This window comes from Girardinichthys multiradiatus, chromosome 11 (assembly GCF_021462225.1).
Source record: "Girardinichthys multiradiatus isolate DD_20200921_A chromosome 11, DD_fGirMul_XY1, whole genome shotgun sequence".
Lineage (NCBI taxonomy): Eukaryota > Metazoa > Chordata > Actinopteri > Cyprinodontiformes > Goodeidae > Girardinichthys > Girardinichthys multiradiatus.
In genome coordinates this window covers 5,342,344-5,361,554 of record NC_061804.1, presented here as the reverse complement: position 1 = coordinate 5,361,554, position 19,211 = coordinate 5,342,344, and the positions used below count along the sequence as shown (strand labels likewise).

General features: G+C 40.7%; 1 protein-coding gene across 1 annotated transcript in view; it reads left to right on the top strand.

Annotated features, from left to right (window-relative positions):
* Positions 1-19,211, top strand: part of sgcd (sarcoglycan, delta (dystrophin-associated glycoprotein)) — a 200,995-nt gene that overhangs the window by 111,071 nt on the left and 70,713 nt on the right. The window contains exon 5 of the mRNA XM_047378662.1: positions 1,362-1,481. Coding sequence (XP_047234618.1) covers positions 1,362-1,481 — 120 coding nt within the window. The remainder of the gene's footprint in view (positions 1-1,361; positions 1,482-19,211) is intronic.

Here is a 19,211-nt window from a genome sequence, read left to right as displayed (position 1 = left end):
TAGTTGTGTATTTCTCCAGAAACCTACAGTGAAATTATGAAATACTAATTCTGGTTATAATATAGATAACCCTCTAATATAATCTGTTGTCACCTCTCATGGTTTTGGAGAAATAAATTCCTGAAAGTGGGACAAATGCATATAATGGATGAGCATTTTGAGGTATTTTGACAAGATATTTCTCCAAAACTGTACAGTAAAATATTAAATATTTATTATTTTACATAAAACATGAATGTGAAAGTTGTAAAAATGTAATTAATATAAATGTTCTGTAGGTTACTTTTCTGTTTTCCTCTTATTTTCTCAACCGTTGCCAGGATCGACATCCTTTCTGCTCCATTACCGTATTGCACCTTGTATGCGTGACGCTAATCTTTAAGAGAGAGCTGGTGACGGCTGACGTGACCGCATATTTCTGACTGTCGGCTCACTTGACCGCAGTTTTCTTCTGTACAGTTGATGTCTCCTCACTGAAGCGACGCTGCAAGCCCTGCAGTTCGAGCAGAAGTTCAGAGATGCAGGGGATCAGAGTCTGCTGCTTTAGTCAGCGCTAACCAATAGGGAAACGTCTTACAGCGTTCGTCTTTAGGCCCCGCCCAGAATGTTCATGTTTCCAGAACTCAAAATTCTTTGAGTTCAACCAAAAACAGAAAGCGTCAAAACCAAAAAAGCGAGACTCGTAACCAAAGATTTTTGACCTGCACAAATAAAAGTTTATGTTTTGCAAATAACTTTTTTCTCTTTGTGAGAAAAAACTCTGAAAGTTTTGATCACAACTTAATATTTTTTGATTGAGATTAGTTTTTTTTGATTGAATATAATTTTTTTGATTGAGATTAGTTTTTTGTTTGATTGAATAATATTGAGACAAATTTAACTCCATAACTTATTGGTCAACAAACTGGACTGACCTGAACCCCGTAGAGAAACTATAGAGTATTGTCAAGAGAAGGACGAGAGACACCAGAACCAACAATGCAGATGATCTGAAGGCCATCAAAGCAACCTGGGCTTCCATTACACCTCAGCAGAACCACAGACTGATCACCTCCATGCCACGCCGCATTGATTCTTTCTTTCTTTTGTTTGGGTGTTGGAAGACAAACATTTGTATTGAGCATTGATTCAAACACCCTCATCTGATGTCCTTCATTATTTAGCTACATATTTAAATTGTTCACAGAGTAGAAAAGCTGTTTTTACAAAAACAACACAGGTGAGTTAAAACAGTAAGCCGGTAAGTCCTGCAGGACATTTTACAATACCCTTTTTTTATTTTCATTGTAAACTGAGGAGCAAGACAGCAGCAGCATTGGTCCTCCTCTTTGATGTCTTCTCTCTGTCTGTGTTCGCTTTAGGATCCCGTGGATTTAAAGCACGAGGGAAGATGTTTGAAGTCAAATCCACCTCCGGGAAGCTGCTCTTCTCTGCCGACGAGCAGGAAGTGGTGGTGGGCGCAGAGAGGCTCCGAGTGATGGGTGAGTGGCTGGTTGGAGTGTTCGGATGCTCCGAATTCAGCATGTAAAATCAAGTTGTGAAGTCTGAGGTGTTAAACCCCAAAAAAAGATGGTGTTGAAGGATGATTTTTGTCCCTGACGTCAGCTGGACAAAGTAGGATTTCAGATCAAACTGTTTTTTAGGGATGTATCAAACTGGGGTGGATTAAATGCAAAGGAAGTCAAGCAAAGCTCACATTAGCATCATAAGGAGAGAAGTGAGGGCCTCAGATCTCATGCTTGAGATGACAACCTGCAAAGTGCGGATAAAGGAGGATTTTTTTAAAGCTTTTCCTCAGAGGGAGGAAATTTAAGCTCGGTCAGGAACAGCGATAGCGAGGAGCTCATATTTCCAGCAGGACTCAGGGGGGAGGAGGTGACATGTAGTCCTTTAGACAAACGAGTTTTGTGCTTATGACGGGAGATAAGAAGTGACAGAGCTGTTTTAACTGGACGGCCTCCGAGCAACGGAGACGTGACAAGTGATTTCCTGTGTGAGCGGAGAGGTGTAGTGGGAACAGTGATGGAGGAAAAACACACGAGGCCCAAACAAAGCATCTGCATACAATTAAAGCTGCAACAAAGACGATGGGAAATGTAATCTGCCTGCAGGAGGTGACAGACTTAATGTCAGCTTTCTCTTTTTCACAGGGTCGTGTCAGAAGATTTCGGCATTAAATTAAATGGAAATTATGAAAAAGATTTGACAGGGAGGCCCAGTGTGAGGGTTATTACTGAGCTGCTGCTCAAATTACCATTTTCTGGGTCTGGACGAAGAGCAAATTTATGCTGCCGAGGACCTCGGGAGGTCAGATATTCGACCAGGGAAGCTGAATAGATGATATGCTAAGTGGATGGATTTTGTTAAGCAATGAGTTCACAGCCGGAACAACCATCCAGCAACTTGACAAAGTCAATGGAGATTTTCAGCTGCAAATTATTCCTTCTAAACTACCTCCATTGTTTATTTCTCTGCAGACATTCAGATGCATCTTCACTGTGCTGTATTCCTGGTGCAAATCTCGCTCTGCGATGGAACAATTATATAACAAACAACTGAAATTACTTTTAGAAAAGAGACACTTGCTGCACCAGTTAGAATCTATTGTGGATTTTGTTTACGCAGGGTAAAAATTAACACTACATGCTTAAATATGTAAAGACACCCCAACTAATATTTGGTTAAATGTCCCTTAGGTAGTTGTGCCTCAGTCTCGCACTAGTTATAGATGGGGTATATAAATGAGGTTCTGACCTAATTCTGGCTGGACCTCTCTTCTTGACAGATTTAGCAGATTTTACTTTTATTGGTTGGTTTCCTGGTGCTGAACCAGCTGTTCAACCATAAAACTGTGATACAATTGAGGTTCCTGGACATCCCAGAAGCTTATTGTTTGGGATCATTTACCTGACTGTGTTCAAATTTCAACAATCTAGCTTTTGATTTGAGGTCAAATTAAAGCATTTACTGGTATTCCTCTTGCCGTGTTGTTACATCCACTTTGTGCATTTAACCAGTAGAAACTAACCATGGCACTACCACCACCATGGTTAGTTTCCCTGCACAGACCCAGCTGGTGCCCCCCAGGGGTGTGTACTATCCCCACTCCTCTTCTCTCTGTACACAAATGACTGCACCTCTTCGGACTCGTCCGTGAAACTCCTTAAGTTTGCAGACGACACCACTGTCATTGGACTGATCCAGGATGGTGATGAGTCTGCATACAGATAGCAGGTGGATCGGCTGGTCCACTGGTGCTGTCAGAACTACCTTGAACTGAACCCACTCAAGACTGTGGAAATGGTGGTGGACGTTCAGAGAACACCACCCCCATACACCCCCTCACCATCCTCAACAACACTGTATCGGCCGTGGACCACTTCAGGTTCTTAGGAACCACCATCTCTGAGGACCTGAGATGGTCTTCACACATAGACACTGTTCGAAAGAAGGCCCAGCAGAGACTGTACTTCCTGAGGCAACTCAAGAAGTTCAACCTTCCACAGGAGCTGCTGGTCATCTTCTACACTGCCATCATTCAATCTGTCCTGTCTTCATCCATCTCAGTGTGGTTTGGATCATCCACAAAACAGGACAGGTCCAGACTGCAACGAATAATCAGGACTGCAGAGAGAATAATCAGAGCTGACCTTCCCTCCATCCAGGACTTATACAGGTCTAGGGTCAGGAAAAGAGCTGCTAAAATCTCTGCAGACCCCACACATCCTGCACATAAACTGTTCAGAGCTTTACCTTCAGGTGGCGCTACAGAGCACTGTTCACTAAAACCAGCCGCCACAGAGACAGTTTCTTCCTCCAGGCTGTTTCTCTGTTGAACATTCAATAGAGTACAAAACAACAACATACAGATGTTGCAAATGCACCTTTTTATTATATATGTGTATATTGTACATTGTAAATATGTATATTCTGTAATACAAAAACAAACCAAAGAGCAAAGTGTACCGGAGTCAAATTCCTTGTTTGTATGTACGAATTTGGCAATAAAGCTGATTCTGATTCTTTTAGGCAAAATTCACAGATGTTTGGTAGAGGTCAGAGCTTTGAGAAGGCCAGAAACTTTAGCTGAGTCTGATTTATTCATTCAAAAACCAGTTTGGATGTGAGTTTGGGATCATTGGAACACCCAATTATGTCCAAATTTCAACTATCTATCTGTTAATATGAGGCAACGTTGAAACATTTGGATATATTCCTTGTTATGGATTTTCTTATCAAAGTGGGAGAGAAATCAATTCATTAACAAGAGAAAGACCGGACTTTGTCTTTATAAGTTTATTCAAAGGCATTTTAGCGTTTGAAGACTCTGTCACTGAGTTTAGTCAGTGAAGCAGAGCAACTAACAGAAGTCACAATCAGTATTTATACCAGAATGAGGGTGTTCTCTCAACTTGAAAGAGTTTAGAAATTGGCCCCTAGACCCCACCCCGGGTCAGAAGTAACCAGGTTATTTATGAGACCACCCATCTACCATCCCTTTAGATGCAACACTTCAGGGATTGTTAACCATAAAACTCCTGATAATGAATTTAGAGCCCATCTGCTCTTAAGTAACCAAAACACAGAGGTCAGAGAGGAGAGAGGTAAAGAAAAGTTCAGAGCCCAAAATAATTTTCTACAACATCCTCCTCTTCCTTCATTATTCCATCCACCTGGCTATTTTCTGTGACCACAGTCTCCTACTGGGAAGCAAAGCCATCTACCACCTGGAGGTGTTTATGGCCAGGTTTATAGCGATGTACAAGATGTTTTTGGAAGACAAAATCAACGATTGACTTATATGGAGATCATTGTGCAAAGAAGGTTTCTTCAAAAAACAAAGAACATTATGCAGAACCCTGAGCATCCTCTTCATGCGACTGTCCTACAACAGCAGAGTGTCTTCAGTCAGAGGCTTCTTCAGATCTGCTGTAAGACAGACCGCTACAGGAGATCCTTCCTGCCCACAATCATCAGCATCTACAACTGCTCTAATATGAGCCACCACAACATTTAATGTCCCCTGGGATTGATACAGTATTTTTGAATTGAATTGAAATACTTTTGGTGATAGTTCAAGAGTCTTCATGCCATGAATTTGGCAGTTTATAGCAGTTTGGGTTGATGTAATGGATTTTTGGTAAATCTGTAAACCATTAAGCTTATGGTGTGAAACACAAAAATGTAACATCCAGACACAAGACATGCTCTGGGGAGTGAAACATTCCCACATCATGATCCTCCCAGCACCGTGCTTGACAGTTGATACAATGTTCCTGGGGTTGAAAGTCATTTTGCATTCTCAGTGTGTTGTCTTTGACCACAAAACGTTTACGCAGAAGGCATTTGGCTTGCCCATGTGTTTGGTGGGCACTCTTGGTCCATGATAATGGTTCCACTGGTATTGCAGGGGGTTTCCACTTCCTGGCAGGTTCAAGCCTTGATGGCTTAAACCTTAAAGAATGTTTGGGTCATATGGTGGAAACACATCAAATCTGGTTTGGATAAAGCAGGCTACCATTAAGCTTTGGGACTGACCTTCTCAAAGCCTTGACCTCAACCCTGTGGACTATGCTTAAAAGGCAGTACGTGCCAGTAGACCAATGAACTCTACTTCCTGCTTCCTAAATATTAGTAGGAATTAGTATGTATATTTATGACCCTGCATGGACAAAGTAAAGGATGTCCTGATGGTAAGAGCATGGCAACTTCTGACTGGAACCATAAGCTGTAGGTTGGAGCAAAATGTGAAGCAGCAACTGTAACGTCTTTACAATAACTTTTATAATACCCTTTTCTATAAGAGAATGAACCACACATATTCAATTCATCCTCCAGGGGCTGCTCTGACTTTCTGTAACATTGTTGAACAAGAAAAGTGCATTTTCACGTTTTGTGAAGTACAATGGGACTCGGGGTTTGTCTACTTAAGGGACTCGGGACAATGCAGCAGGGGACAGGAGAGAGCTTTAGCTGTGCAGAGTCAGGAAGAAGTGCAGGAAAGCATGAAAGGTGCGTAAAGGGAAAAGCTACTAACTAAGATAATTGCAAAGGGAACCAGGTCTGCGCAACTGTTTTGTTTTAAAAGATCAACTCTGAGCCCCTGAACAGTTAATCACACCTTCCTGGTTATGGCTTAAAAACTTACTGAGTCTTTTTACTGGGCTAAAATTAGCCGGATTAATGTCAACCTGATGTTACTTTCAGGCGGGGAATATTTTAAAAGTATAGAAACTAAACAGGGGGATAACTCTGAAATCCTAATATCTCATGTTTAGGCTTCTTCTGTTGAGTCTATTGCAGTGCAGAACAACACGCCACCATGTACCCACTGGTTCAGACACTGGGTCACTGTGACATCTGTACGAGCTGAACCAGAAATTCTTTTGCAAGATGAAACACGGACAGGGCAGCATGAGCTCAGTATAAAAATATAGAAATGTGTTATTTCATTTATAGACACCGACCTCATCTTCTAACATTAGGTGGAGGGAGTTTGCAGTGTGGTACTCGGTGCAGGAGAAGCTAGAACTTTATGCTGACTGAAAGAGATGTTCACTGTGTTCACTAATGAGGCAGAGGAATAACTCAGCTTTCTGTCCAGCTTGGTCAGTCTCCTCCATCGATATGGAAGTACTTGGGATAATCTTATTCCATTTTATTGAAGTTTGCAGAGATTCTTTTCTGCACAGCCACAATGTTTCAACCACATTGAGTTCTGGACTTTAACTGGGCCATCTCCCCACCTTGATTCTGTTTCCTTCTCAGCCGGTCTGTTGTAGATTATCTCCTGTGTTTGGGTTTATTGTTCTGTTGATAACTCAGTTAGGACCAAGCTTCAGCTGTCAGACAGATAGCTTCACATTTGTCCATACAATACTGTGGTATACAGTGGAGTTCATGGTCGAAGCGATGAGTGCAAGGTGTTCTGACAAACCCATATCATCAGCCCTCCACTGCCATGCTTGACAGTTGGTATGAGATGTTTGTCATGATATGCTGTGTTGGATTTTAGTTTTAAAACATCTCAGCTTTGATTTCATCTGTCCAAAGGACTTTGTTACAGAGGTTTTGTGCTGTATTCCTCTTTGCTGCCATGGTCTGTTTAGAGAGAAGAGGCTTTGTTCTTTAACCTTTACAAACAAGTCACACTTAATGTTTTTCTAATTGTCATGACATTAAATATTTAGCATGCTCATTGAGATGGAGCTCTTGGGCTTTTTTGTCATTTCCTTTAGCATCACATGGTCACCACTTGGGGGAACTTTGTCAGGACATTTCCTTTAAGAGTGGCAGCTGTTCTAAACGTTTTCCACTTTTGATTAATCTTTCTCTCTGCTATACAGTGGACTTGAAATCATTTAGTAATGGCCTTATAACCCCCGCTAGATTGATGGCCAGGAACAATTGTTTCTCTAAGTTCATTGCTGTTGTCTTCTCAGCCTGGCACTGTGTTAACAATCCCTTATGTGTTTCGAACTCCTGCTATCAAAACTCCAGCTAACATAGAAGTGCTAACACTGATGATGAGCAGTTAAACCGGTGCATTTGCTTGGCAGCACCTAAGTGCTGCTTGCTCTCTTAAAGTGCATGAAAGCAGCAAGGATGGAGTTATTTTGTTCCCATAATGTATCTCTAAACATTAAGGAGAGTAGTTTATGGTTTTATTTCAGTTTAAGATGTCTTACATGGGAACAAAGTAAGTATATGTGGAGGGAAACTCGTCTTAGCTGTCAGACTCCATCATTTCAGCCAGATCTTTGTCAGTGTTTTGTAAAATGGGTTGCACAATCCTGCTGTTTACTGTAAACATAAAGCATCTTTTAAAGTAAAAGTAACTATTTCTGTCTTTTCCATGTTGCTCCATACAGAGGTTATATCGATTGGGAAAATCGATTTTTATACTGTTTTTAAAATTCTGGAAATGTTTTTGGTGGAAACATTTTTTTAAAATGTTCATATTTCCAGTTGAAAAGCTCACAATAAAGACTATGTGACAAATTTAAACTAGAATGGAGTTTTCCCCTCAGAACTTAAAAATGAATACCTGAGTATGGGATCATTATTTTTATCATATTATCCCAGCTCTTTATTAGATTTACACTGAACAAAATTATAAACACAACACTTTTGTTTTTCCCATTTTTTATGAGCTGAACCCATCTTAAGATTTTTTCTAAGTAAAAAAAAAAAAATGAAGATGCATGATTATTGCACAGGTGTGCTGCAGGCTGGCCACAATAAAAGGCCACTTGAAAATGTGCGGTTTTATGGTGTGCCACGATGCCACAGATGTCACAAGTTTTCCGGTATTCTGCTATTGCCATGCTGACTGCAGGACTGTCCACCAGAGCTGTCACCCGTTAATTGAGTGAATTTCTCTAGCGTAAGTCGTCTCCAAAGGCAGATAATTTGCCAGTACCTTCAACCAGCCTCCCAACTGCAGACCACGTGTAACCACACCAGCCCAGGCCCTCCGCATCCGGCATCTTCACCTCCAAGATCGTCTGAGACCAGCCACCCAGACAGCTGCTGCAACAATCGGTTAGTATAACCAAAGAATTTCTGCACAAACTGACCTGATTGCAGTTTGTCATCATAACTGAGTTGATTGGGCAAATGCTCAAGCCAAGTCCAGACCCCCCCAACACAGTAAAAGTGCACATTTTCGAGAGGCCATTTATTGTGGCCAGGCTAAGGCACACCTGTGCAATAATCATGCATCTTCATATACCATACCTGTGAGGTGGATGGATTATCTTGGCAAAAGGGAAGTGCTCAGTAACACAGATTTAAACAGATTTGTGAACAATGTTTGAGAGAAATAGACCTTTTGTATACATAGAAAAAGTCTTAGATCTTTAGTTTTAGCTCATGAGAAATGAGAACAAAACTGTTTATATTTTTGTTCAGTTTATGTCAGGTTAACATGGCGTTACGTCTGTTTTATTGGCTCCGTGACAGTCAAAAACAAGTACTTTGGTGCTTTCTACATCATTTTATGCAAGCTGTCAGACAATTCAGCAGATAATAATAATAATAGAAGTCATCCAGATAACTCAGATACAGTACTAGTACTCGTACTCGTCGTCTTCCGCTTATCCGGGACCGGGTAAGCAGACTCAGCAGAGACACCCAGACGTCCCTCTCCCCAGACACCTCCTCCAGCTCCTCCGGGGGGAGCCCAAGGCGTTCCCAGGCCAGCCGAGAGACATAGTCCCTCCAGCGTGTCCTGGGCCGTCCCCTGGGCCTCCTCCCGGTGGGACGTGCCTGGAACACCTCCCGAGGAAGGTGTCCAGGAGGCATCCGGTATAGATACAGTAAAGGATGTAAAATAAAGACCTCGGTACAAATTTGCTGTACGGAAATCCTCTGACTGCAGCGTGGAAGGGCTGAGTTAATCATCACTTGTTTCTTATGTGATGTTCTTTGTCTTGCACGGCAGGATGTTTTCTGAAGGAGCTTAAATAGCCTGCAGTGAGGATAATTAAATTAAACAAAGTTTATTCATGAAGCACGTTTAAAACAACAAAACAGAACATAAACTGATTAAAACCGTATAAAAAGGAAACATCAGACTGCTAATAAATTGAGTCACATAATGACAGAAATTACTCTAAATATACAGTGCAGTAAAGAAGTATTTACACCCCTTTAACTTTGTTAAATATGATCTAATGTGATAGACCAACACAAAAAAGGGTGTTTTACGAGTAAGAATCTAAAAGCGTGTGGCATGCATGTTTTCAGCCTCTTTTTAGTATGATATACCTATATAAGATCCAGTGCAACCATTTGCCTTCCAGAGTCCAATTGTGTGTAATGTAATCTGAGTATGAATGCAGCTGCTCTGTGAAGGCCTCTGAGGTTTGTTAGAGAACATTAGAGAACAAACCACATCATGAAGACAAGGTCAGGGAGGAAGTTGTGGAGAACTTTAAAAAAGCTTTGAACATCTCACAGAGCTCTGTTCTATCCATCATCTTGAACCTGAAGAAGTATGGCACAATTTAAACCACCCAAGGTATGGCTGTCCAGCTGAACTGACCAGCTAGGCAGGGAGAGCATTAATCAGACGATCCTTAGTGCTTAAATTGAAGGCATGGAAGTCCCCGTCTCTTTACCGAACTTCCAGTGTCTACTATATATTTAAAATAATAATTATAACGTCATAACGTTTTACAAGCCTGATACGTCACACCCATGTTTGGATCTGAAGAACCCTTTTGGATGATTTCAGAAACAGCAGGAAAAGTCCCATTGCCTTCGATTTAAGCACTTCGGATGTCCTGGATGACTGAGAATCTACGACAACATATTCATCAGACAAGCAGCCAAGAGGCTCATGGTAACTATGGAGGAGCTGCACACATCCACAACTCAGGTGGGAGATTCTGTTGACAGGACAACTATTGGTTGTGAGCTCCAGAAATCAGGTCTTAACGGAAGAGCGTCAAGAAGACAGCCATTATTAAATAAATCAATGAGAAGTCCAGTTTGCAGATTATAGATGAGACCCAAATTTAACCTTGAGGCCGACATGCTAAACACTGTGTGAGTAAAAACATCTGCACTGTGAACACAACAACCCCACTATGAAACATGGGAGTTGCAACTTCATGCTGTGTGGATGCTTTCCTTCAGCAGGGACAGGGAAGCTGGTCAGACATGATGCAAAAATGGATAGAGCCAAATACAGGACAACCCTGGTTTGGTGAAACCTGCCTGAAAACCTCCACAGGGAGTTGAACAAGAGGCAACCCAATCAAATGTCCAAAACATCTCCTGTTTAAATGCAAAAGAGCTTCCTGGATGACAGAGCTTCTCAACTTTCCTACAACGCAGAGCATGTCCAACTAACAAAGGAAGCTCATAGCAGTGTCTTGCAACAGGAATGTCAATTCTTCAGTCATTATGGACATCTTCTGATCATAGGTAAGGGTTGAAACGTTGATTACCTGATTACATGACCTGTAAATCAGAAACTTTGCCTTCTGACTCTGTTGGTTCTTCACCACTACATACTGAAGCTTCTCCCTCAATACTCAAGGCAAGGACCTAATCCGTCTCTCCACACTAAGCTCTATCCAGCTAACAGTCAGGAACAAAACAAACAAGATACTTGACCTCTTCTGCATAAAGCTTTCCTGAAAAGAAGTAAGGATAAATCAAAGAGTATGATCAAGAAGGTGGCACAAGATGCAAACCCAAACTCTGCATGAAAAAAATCCAGATTATATAAGAGTTTTATCTAATATACTGAGAGGAAGACTTCAGGAAACTCCAGTGGGAGAAATGAAGAATACATAGAAATGCAGAGTTCATTCAGCTCTGCGGAGGCCTGGTAAGAAGCTATTCATTTGATTCGGCTGTGTTGGAACAGCGATGCATCTAAAAGTTGCTGGAAAGTAGCTCTCGAGAGTAGGACTTGGGCTCCCCTGGTCTAAAAGCAACATTTGCCATCATGTCCACATCATGGAAGCTGACAAAATATAAAAACAGTCAAATCGGTACCAGTATCTCTGACATTAACCTTCCAGAGCCCTTTGTGTAAGCCATTACTCCATCACCTCATCTACATTCATTCCCACCTTTCCAGCCCGACCGAGTCACAGTTCATTACTGTCAGATCCCTCAGTGAGGGGATCCTCCCAGCAGACAGCGGCACAGATGGGAGATGCTGGGAGACAACAGGACCGGTAGCGTTCTGAGTTGGGTCATGCGAAGGTGCACTTTTTGTTGCAGCATTTATTTCAAAGTCAAACAGCGTGTTGTTCCACCGTCCCTGTGTTTAAACATAGCCTCAAACTTTTCTGTCCATTAAAAACCATCTAAAAGTGAAACAAAAACAAACTCGTCTCATCAGAGAAGCTCAAGACTGGCTCAATGTTTCATTTCCAACATTTCCAACAAATCAATTTTACTGAATTTGCTTCGTATTGTTCAAGCAAAGAAATGGCACTTTATTCTTATAGTTGCATGTTTTTGACCCTTAACTGCTTTAATTTCTGACACATAAGCATAACGGGGTGAGTATTAACTTAAACTTGGATCAATTTACCTTCTCTTCATGCCTCAGGAAATAAAGTGCGTTTCTTTACATTGAAGAATGTAAAAAAAAACAAAGAGAAAGAAATCATTTGACCTTAAAGTACAACAAGACAGTGGACATTTAAAACAACCGAGGTAAAAGTTACAGATGCTAAGAGGCAGTAAGAATGTAATTCAGCCTTTACAACTGCAGCCCAAAAACTTGAAGTATTGTTAAAAGTTCAATATCTTTATGTTATTCTTTTCAGAAAGTGAAACTCATATAGATTCAATACACATAAACCAGAATATTTCAAGCTTTTATTTCTTGTAATTTTGATGATTATGGCTTACAAATAATAAAAACCAAAATTTCATTGCATAAGATAACTGCATAATTATCATTGCATAATTTCAATATTAAGAAATTAATTTAAAAAAGGGTATTTTAAACAAAAATGTCAGGCTTCTGAAAACTAAGTTCATTTCTATGCACTTAATACTTGGTTGGGGCTCCTTTAGCATGATTTACTGCATCAATGTGGCGTGGCATGGAGGTGATCAGTCTGTGGTTCTACTGAGGTATAATGGAAGCCTAGGTTGCTATGATAGTGGCCTTCAGATCATCTGCATTGTTGGTTCTGGTGTCTCTCATCTTCCTTCTTGACAATACTCCATAGTTTCTCTATGGGGTTCAGGTCAGTCCAGTCTGTTGGCCAATCAAGCACAGTCCCACCGTACTCTTTGAACCAGCTTTAGGTACCTTTGGCAGCTTGGGCCGGTACCAAGTCCTGCTGGAAATGAAACCAGCATCTCCATAAAGCTCGTCAGCAGAGGGAAGGATGAAGTTCTCTAAAATGTCCTGGTAGATAACTGTGTTGATTGTAGACTTCAAAAAACCCAGTGGACCAACACCAGCAGATGACATGGCACCCCAAACTATCACTGGCTGTGGAAACTTCACCCTGGACTTCAAGCAACGTGGATTCTGGGCCTCTCCACGCGTCCTCCAGACTCTGGGACCTTGATGTCCAAATGAAATGCAAACTTTACTTTGATCTGAAAATAGGACTTTGGACCACTGAGCAACAGTCCAGTTCTTTTTCTCCTCAGCCCAGGTGAGATGTTCTTAGCCCATGTGTAGTATCCATCTGGGCGTAGTGGCTCTTTAGGTGCTGACTCCAGTCTCAGTTCACTTCTTGTGAAGCTCCCCCAAAGTCTTGAATATATTTTGATTGATAATCCTCTCATATCTTTTCCTGCCCCTCAACTTTCTATGTATTTAACTTTTTCACAATGTTCAACTTTTCTGAGACACTCCATTTTGGGTTTTCGTTATCAGCCATATTGTCAGCCATAATCAACAAAATTACAAGACATAGGGGCTTGGATTATTTCACTGTGTAATGAATCTATATAATATATAAATTATTATAATTATTATATCATAAAAATTACTTGGATACTTTGAGTACCTTTTATGAGGCCTAAAAATATGTGCCCCCAGGGACAGGGGCGGGAATCACCATAGCAACCAGGGACTCAGCATTGCTCAGCAGGTCCCCCCCCCCCAATAAACTTTCAATAAAGTATCAATTTAGCTCACAGAAGGAAGTAAATGTATGTTTAATTTAATACTATTAACATCAGTAGAGGTTATTTTGAATATGTCTGACGAATTCAGCTGTGGAGACGCAGGCTCTCTTTTTTTTGTCCTCTTTAACACATGAGCAGACGGACACATCTAATAAAGCTGTCACATCTTATTACAGAGCCTATTGTTCCTTCCAGTCCAGTAAAACATATAATCATCCTCTGCATATATCTTTAATTGACCCAGCTGAGGTCATTGGAAATCCATGAGGCTGTTGTCAGTGGCTTCTGGAGCTATTTGCTATGTAGTCAGATCGACTGACAGACTCCCAGCAGGATGGAGATGGTTGTGAGCCAACATGAAGGGAAAGTGATGAATCATTTCCAAAATGTGTTCTCTGTGTTGTTTCTGATCACCCTGGCTGCTGACAGTTTGGTTATATTCTGGGAAACAAGGTGGTCTTATTTCTGATACCATCAGAAAATTGTCACATTCAATATTTTCTTTACAATTTCTGATTTTAGGACTGGTTAAAGGTAGTTTTAAACATTGTTATATTGATAATCATAGCTGCCTATCTTTTAACAATACGAGGCATAAATATCAACCTGAAATAGTCCATGTATGTAAAGGAAAACCCTTTTAAATGTTGGGTTTTAAAAACGTAAAATATGTAAAAACGCAGTCATCCAGGGAGAACCAGGGCTTTTTTATTCTGCTACAACTGTTGCCAAGTCTGTTTCCAATGAGTTAAATAAAACTCTGCAGTGCAGCAGAGGTTTGTGAGTCACTGGGTCAGCCGATATTCCCTCAACAAATCTTTCTGCGAGCTGCATCCCGCTCGGTTGCGCCTCGAATCAGACTCCAGCTCTGGAATAAGCACTGCTCACTCAGGCAGTCTGTGCCTCTGGTTTTCCCCTCAGAGCTTACAGAAGGAACTGCGGAGCAGCAGACTGTACTGATAAATACAGTACAGAGCTTGGAGGACAGGGCAGGAAGGGCCAGAGGTGCTTAGATTTTACAAGCAAGGAGCAAAGACAAAAGTCAGCTTAGGACCGAGGATTAGAGTTATGTTAACATCTTGATTTCACCAGGAAGAAGGCAGGCAGCTCTCTAGATAGCAAATACAAGTCCTTCTCAAAATATTAGCATATTGTGATAAAGTTCATTATTTTCCATAATGTGATGATGAAAATTTAACATTAATATATTTTAGATTCATTGCACACTAACTGAAATATTTCAGGTCTTTTATTGTCTTAATACGGATGATTGTGGCATACAGCTCATGAAAACCCAAAATTCCTATCTCACAAAATAAGCATATTTCATCCAACCAATAAAAGAAAAGTGTTTTTAATACAAAAAACGTCAACCTTCAAAATAATCATGTACAGTTATGCACTCAATACTTGGTCGGGAATCCTTTTGCAGAAATGACTGCTTCAATGCGGCGTGGCATGGAGGCAATCAGCCTGTGGCACTGCTGAGGTCTTATGGAGGCCCAGGATGCTTCGATAGCGGCCTTTAGCTCATCCAGAGTGTTGGGTCTTGAGTCTCTCAACGTTCTCTTCACAATATCCGACAGATTCTCTATGGGGTTCAGGTCAGGAGAGTTGGCAGGCCAATTGATCACAGTTATACCATGGTCAGCAAACCATTTACCAGTGGTTTTGGCACTGTGAGCAGGTGCCAGGTCGTGCTGAAAAATGAAATCTTCATCTCCATAAAGCTTTTCAGCAGATGGAAGCATGAAGTGCTCCAAAATCTCCTGATAGCTAGCTGCATTGACCCTGCCCTTGATAAAACACAGTGGACCAACACCAGCAGCTGACACGGCACCCCAGACCATCACTGACTGTGGGTACTTGACACTGGACTTCTGGCATCTTGGCATTTCCTTCTCCCCAGTCTTCCTCCAGACTCTGGCACCTTGATTTCCGAATGACATGCAGAATTTGCTTTCATCCGAAAAAAGTACTTTGGACCACTGAGCAACAGAGCAGTGCTGCTTCTCTGTAGCCCAGGTCAGGCGCTTCTGCAGCTGTTTCTGGTTCAAAAGTGGTTTGACCTGGGAAATGCGGCACCGGTAGCCCATTTCCTGCACACGCCTGTGCACGGTGGGTCTGGATGTTTCTACTCCAGACTCAGTCCAATGCTTCCGCAGGTCCCCCAAGGTCTGGAATCGGCCCTTCTCCACAATCTTCCTCAGGGTCCGGTCACCTCTTCTCGTTGTGCAGCATTTTCTGCCACACTTTTTCCTTCCCACAGACTTCCCACTGAGGTGCCTTGATACAGCACTCTGGGAACAGCGTATTCGTTCAGAAATGTCTTTCTGTGTCTTACCCTCTTGCTTGAGGGTGTCAATAGTGGCCTTCTGGACAGCAGTCAGGTCGGCAGTCTTACCCATGATTGGGGTTTTGAGTGATGAACCAGGCTGGGAGTTTTAAAGGCCTCAGGAATCTTTTGCAGGTGTTTAGAGTTAACTCGTTGATTCAGATGATTAGGTTCATAGCTCGTTTAGAGACCCTTTTAATGATGTGCAAATTTTGTGAGATAGGAATTTTGGGTTTTCATGAGCTGTATGCCAAAATCATCCGTATTAAGACAATAAAAGACCTGAAATATTTCAGTTAGTGTGCAATGAATCTAAAATATATGAATGTTAAATTTTCATCATGACATTATGGAAAATAATTAACTTTATCACAATATGCTAATATTTTTAGAAGGACCTGTATAGTTAAAATAAATATAAGTTAATTAATATATAGAAACCAAGGAAGCACATACCCTTTCAAATAGAACTTTTAGAATTACTTCATAGCTATTGACAGTTATTTTATTTGGTCATGAAGTATGCTTATTTCACCTTGACGGGCGTGGCGAAAATGGTATTCATGATTTTCCTTTTATGATGTTAATTTTCTTTGCATATTAGCAGGAATTAGTTCTTGGCCCACTTCTTTGCATAGCCAGTTTATTCAAAACCATGATGTGCTTCACCTCCCCATAGTTACATTGACATCTCAGTATTTTCTGCTCCAAACCATAGCACGCCAGACTTCAAAATTACATGTCCTACAAGTGTTGCCAAGTCCGCTTATTAGAAGCGACTTTGGGCTTGTATTTTATTTTATTTTTTCAAAGTCTCTTGCAAATCTTGTGAGTTGTGGGTTGAGGTTTTTTTGGGCTTGGCTTTCTTTCCAAGTAAAACCCCTTGATTAACTTCTAGCTCCCCACAATAAAACAAATCACGAGGGGTAGGTAGTTTGTCCTTTCCTTCTCCCTGTTCATATTTTATGCAGATGACACTCTACTGAAAATCATAGTAATGTAGAGAAACCTGTTATTTCTAACTGAGCCCACTGTCGGGTGTGGGTCTTTTTATCTTTGAGATATCTCATTTAATGAGTTTGGAACATTTTAAAACAATTTGTGCAACACTTGAGCTGATTTTGTGAAAGACTGTGCTTCTTGTTATAAAAACATATTGTGTATCTTTCACAGAACATTTTCTCTGAGTTTCCTTCTGGTACTCTCAACTCTTGTCTTTTACTTTTTGTATCCTGTGGCTTGATTCCCTAACTTTCTGAAGATTGATTTTAGAATCTTGAAATACCTCTGTTACACATACACGTTACACGTAGATGTTTTCAGAAATGTTTAAGCTAGTGTAAATGGAGCTGATGGACTGTTTGAAATCACAAAGCTTTCAGAAGGAAACTAATTGTGCTGTGATTGGAAATATGTTTATGAACCGGGAATACACAGAGAAAACTCCACTCTCTGTGGAAACCCATTCCTCCTGTTTTCCCTCTATGTTGGAGGGTTGATAATTCCCTACCTTCTGTTGTTTTATAGATGTGAAGAGCGTTTTTATGCCTTTCTTTCTTTCAGACCTGCATAAGCCATATCCCACTAACCAAAACACACATGATGCCTACATGGTAATGAAGACTTGCCAAATTGATCTAGAGGGCCCCAGAAAATAACACTGCATGATTTTTTTCCCCTTTTTTGTTGTAATTATAGTCAAACTCCTTTCATTACCTTCAATTATGTGCCTCTGAAGTCTGGCAGAAAATGAATTCAGGCTCTGATAATAGAGCAGGGCAGGCTGCTCTACCGAGGTGGGGGTGGTAATTGCAAGAGTGGTTTTTACTTCCACCGTATGGTACGTGTTATCAGCCATCCCTGAGCTTTGATGCACTCGCTAAGTAATCACCACTCCACATTACGTAGCTCATTCTCTTTCATGTTCTGCAAAAGCAAATAATAGATCCTCATGTTATCACTAAGAAGATTTTATCCAAATATAAAAGACTTCTTCGTCTGAGATCAGAGTTGGGATGAAAACCAAAGATCGATGATTTTCATGCTCAGATGAGAACACATGTTGTTATGTATGCAGTACAAACAACTCATTTATTTGGTATGTCAGGAAGTAACAATTTATGTTCAGCAGTGTAGAAACTGGTCTAAATAGCAACAATAAATTACCAATAAGCAGAACTTATCCAGTTTATTCAGGGCAAAAGTGAAGCCCTTCTTTAGGAAAACCGCTGGATGATTCCATTAATAATGCAAGAATGAACCTGGATAAAGTTTTATGCATTTCTTGTCTCACTGAATCTCTTTTTTAAAGATATAATATATAAGATATAATAATACTGCATTTACCTTTACATATATTTAGAGTGTAGTATTTTCCTTTAAGATTCATTTAGTTCTTATCAGATAAAATCAACTGTTTTCATTTGAACTATGGTCTAAAAGTGATTGTAATTGTAAAATCCAGTGAAAACACCTGAATAAACAACTAAAACAAATTATTTTAAACCATAATTTAAAGCTAAACTATCTCTTCTGTACGAGTTGCAAAACGTACAATTTTACAGACCTAAAATCTTAAAGTAATGGAGGAGTAAGAAACAAGGTGTATGAAGTGTTCCTAAATCATTGGTGTCCACAACATTCTGGCAGGTTTGCCTCATTAGAGGCAACTCCTTAAAGTAAATCAACTGCAGTGACTCTCCATTTAGGCTTCTGTATAAAGAACATGTTTCCTGTGTGACTCTTTTCCAACTCATTGTTCAAACAGGATAATGACCGTGAGCACAGAGCTCAGGGAACTGAAAACGTGCTGGAATACAATATATACAGTACAGACCAAAGGTTTGGACACACCTTCTCATTCAAAGAGTTTTCTATATTTTCATGACTATGAATATTGTAGCTTCACACTGAAGGCATCAAAACTATGAATTAACACATGTGGAATTATATACTGAACAAAAAAGTGTGAAACAACTGAAAATATGTCTTATATTCTAGGTTCTTCAAAGTAGCCACCTTTTGCTTTGATTATTGCTCCGCACACTCTTGGCATTCTGTTGATGAGCTTCAAGAGGTCGTCACCTGAAATGGTTTTCCAACAGTCTTGAAGGAGTTCCCAGAGATGCTTAGCACTTGTTGGCCCTTTTGCCTTCACTCTGTGGTCCAGCTCACCCCAAACCATCTCGATTAGGTTCAGGTCCGGTGACTGTGGAGGCCAGGTCATCTGGCGCAGCACCCCATCACTCTC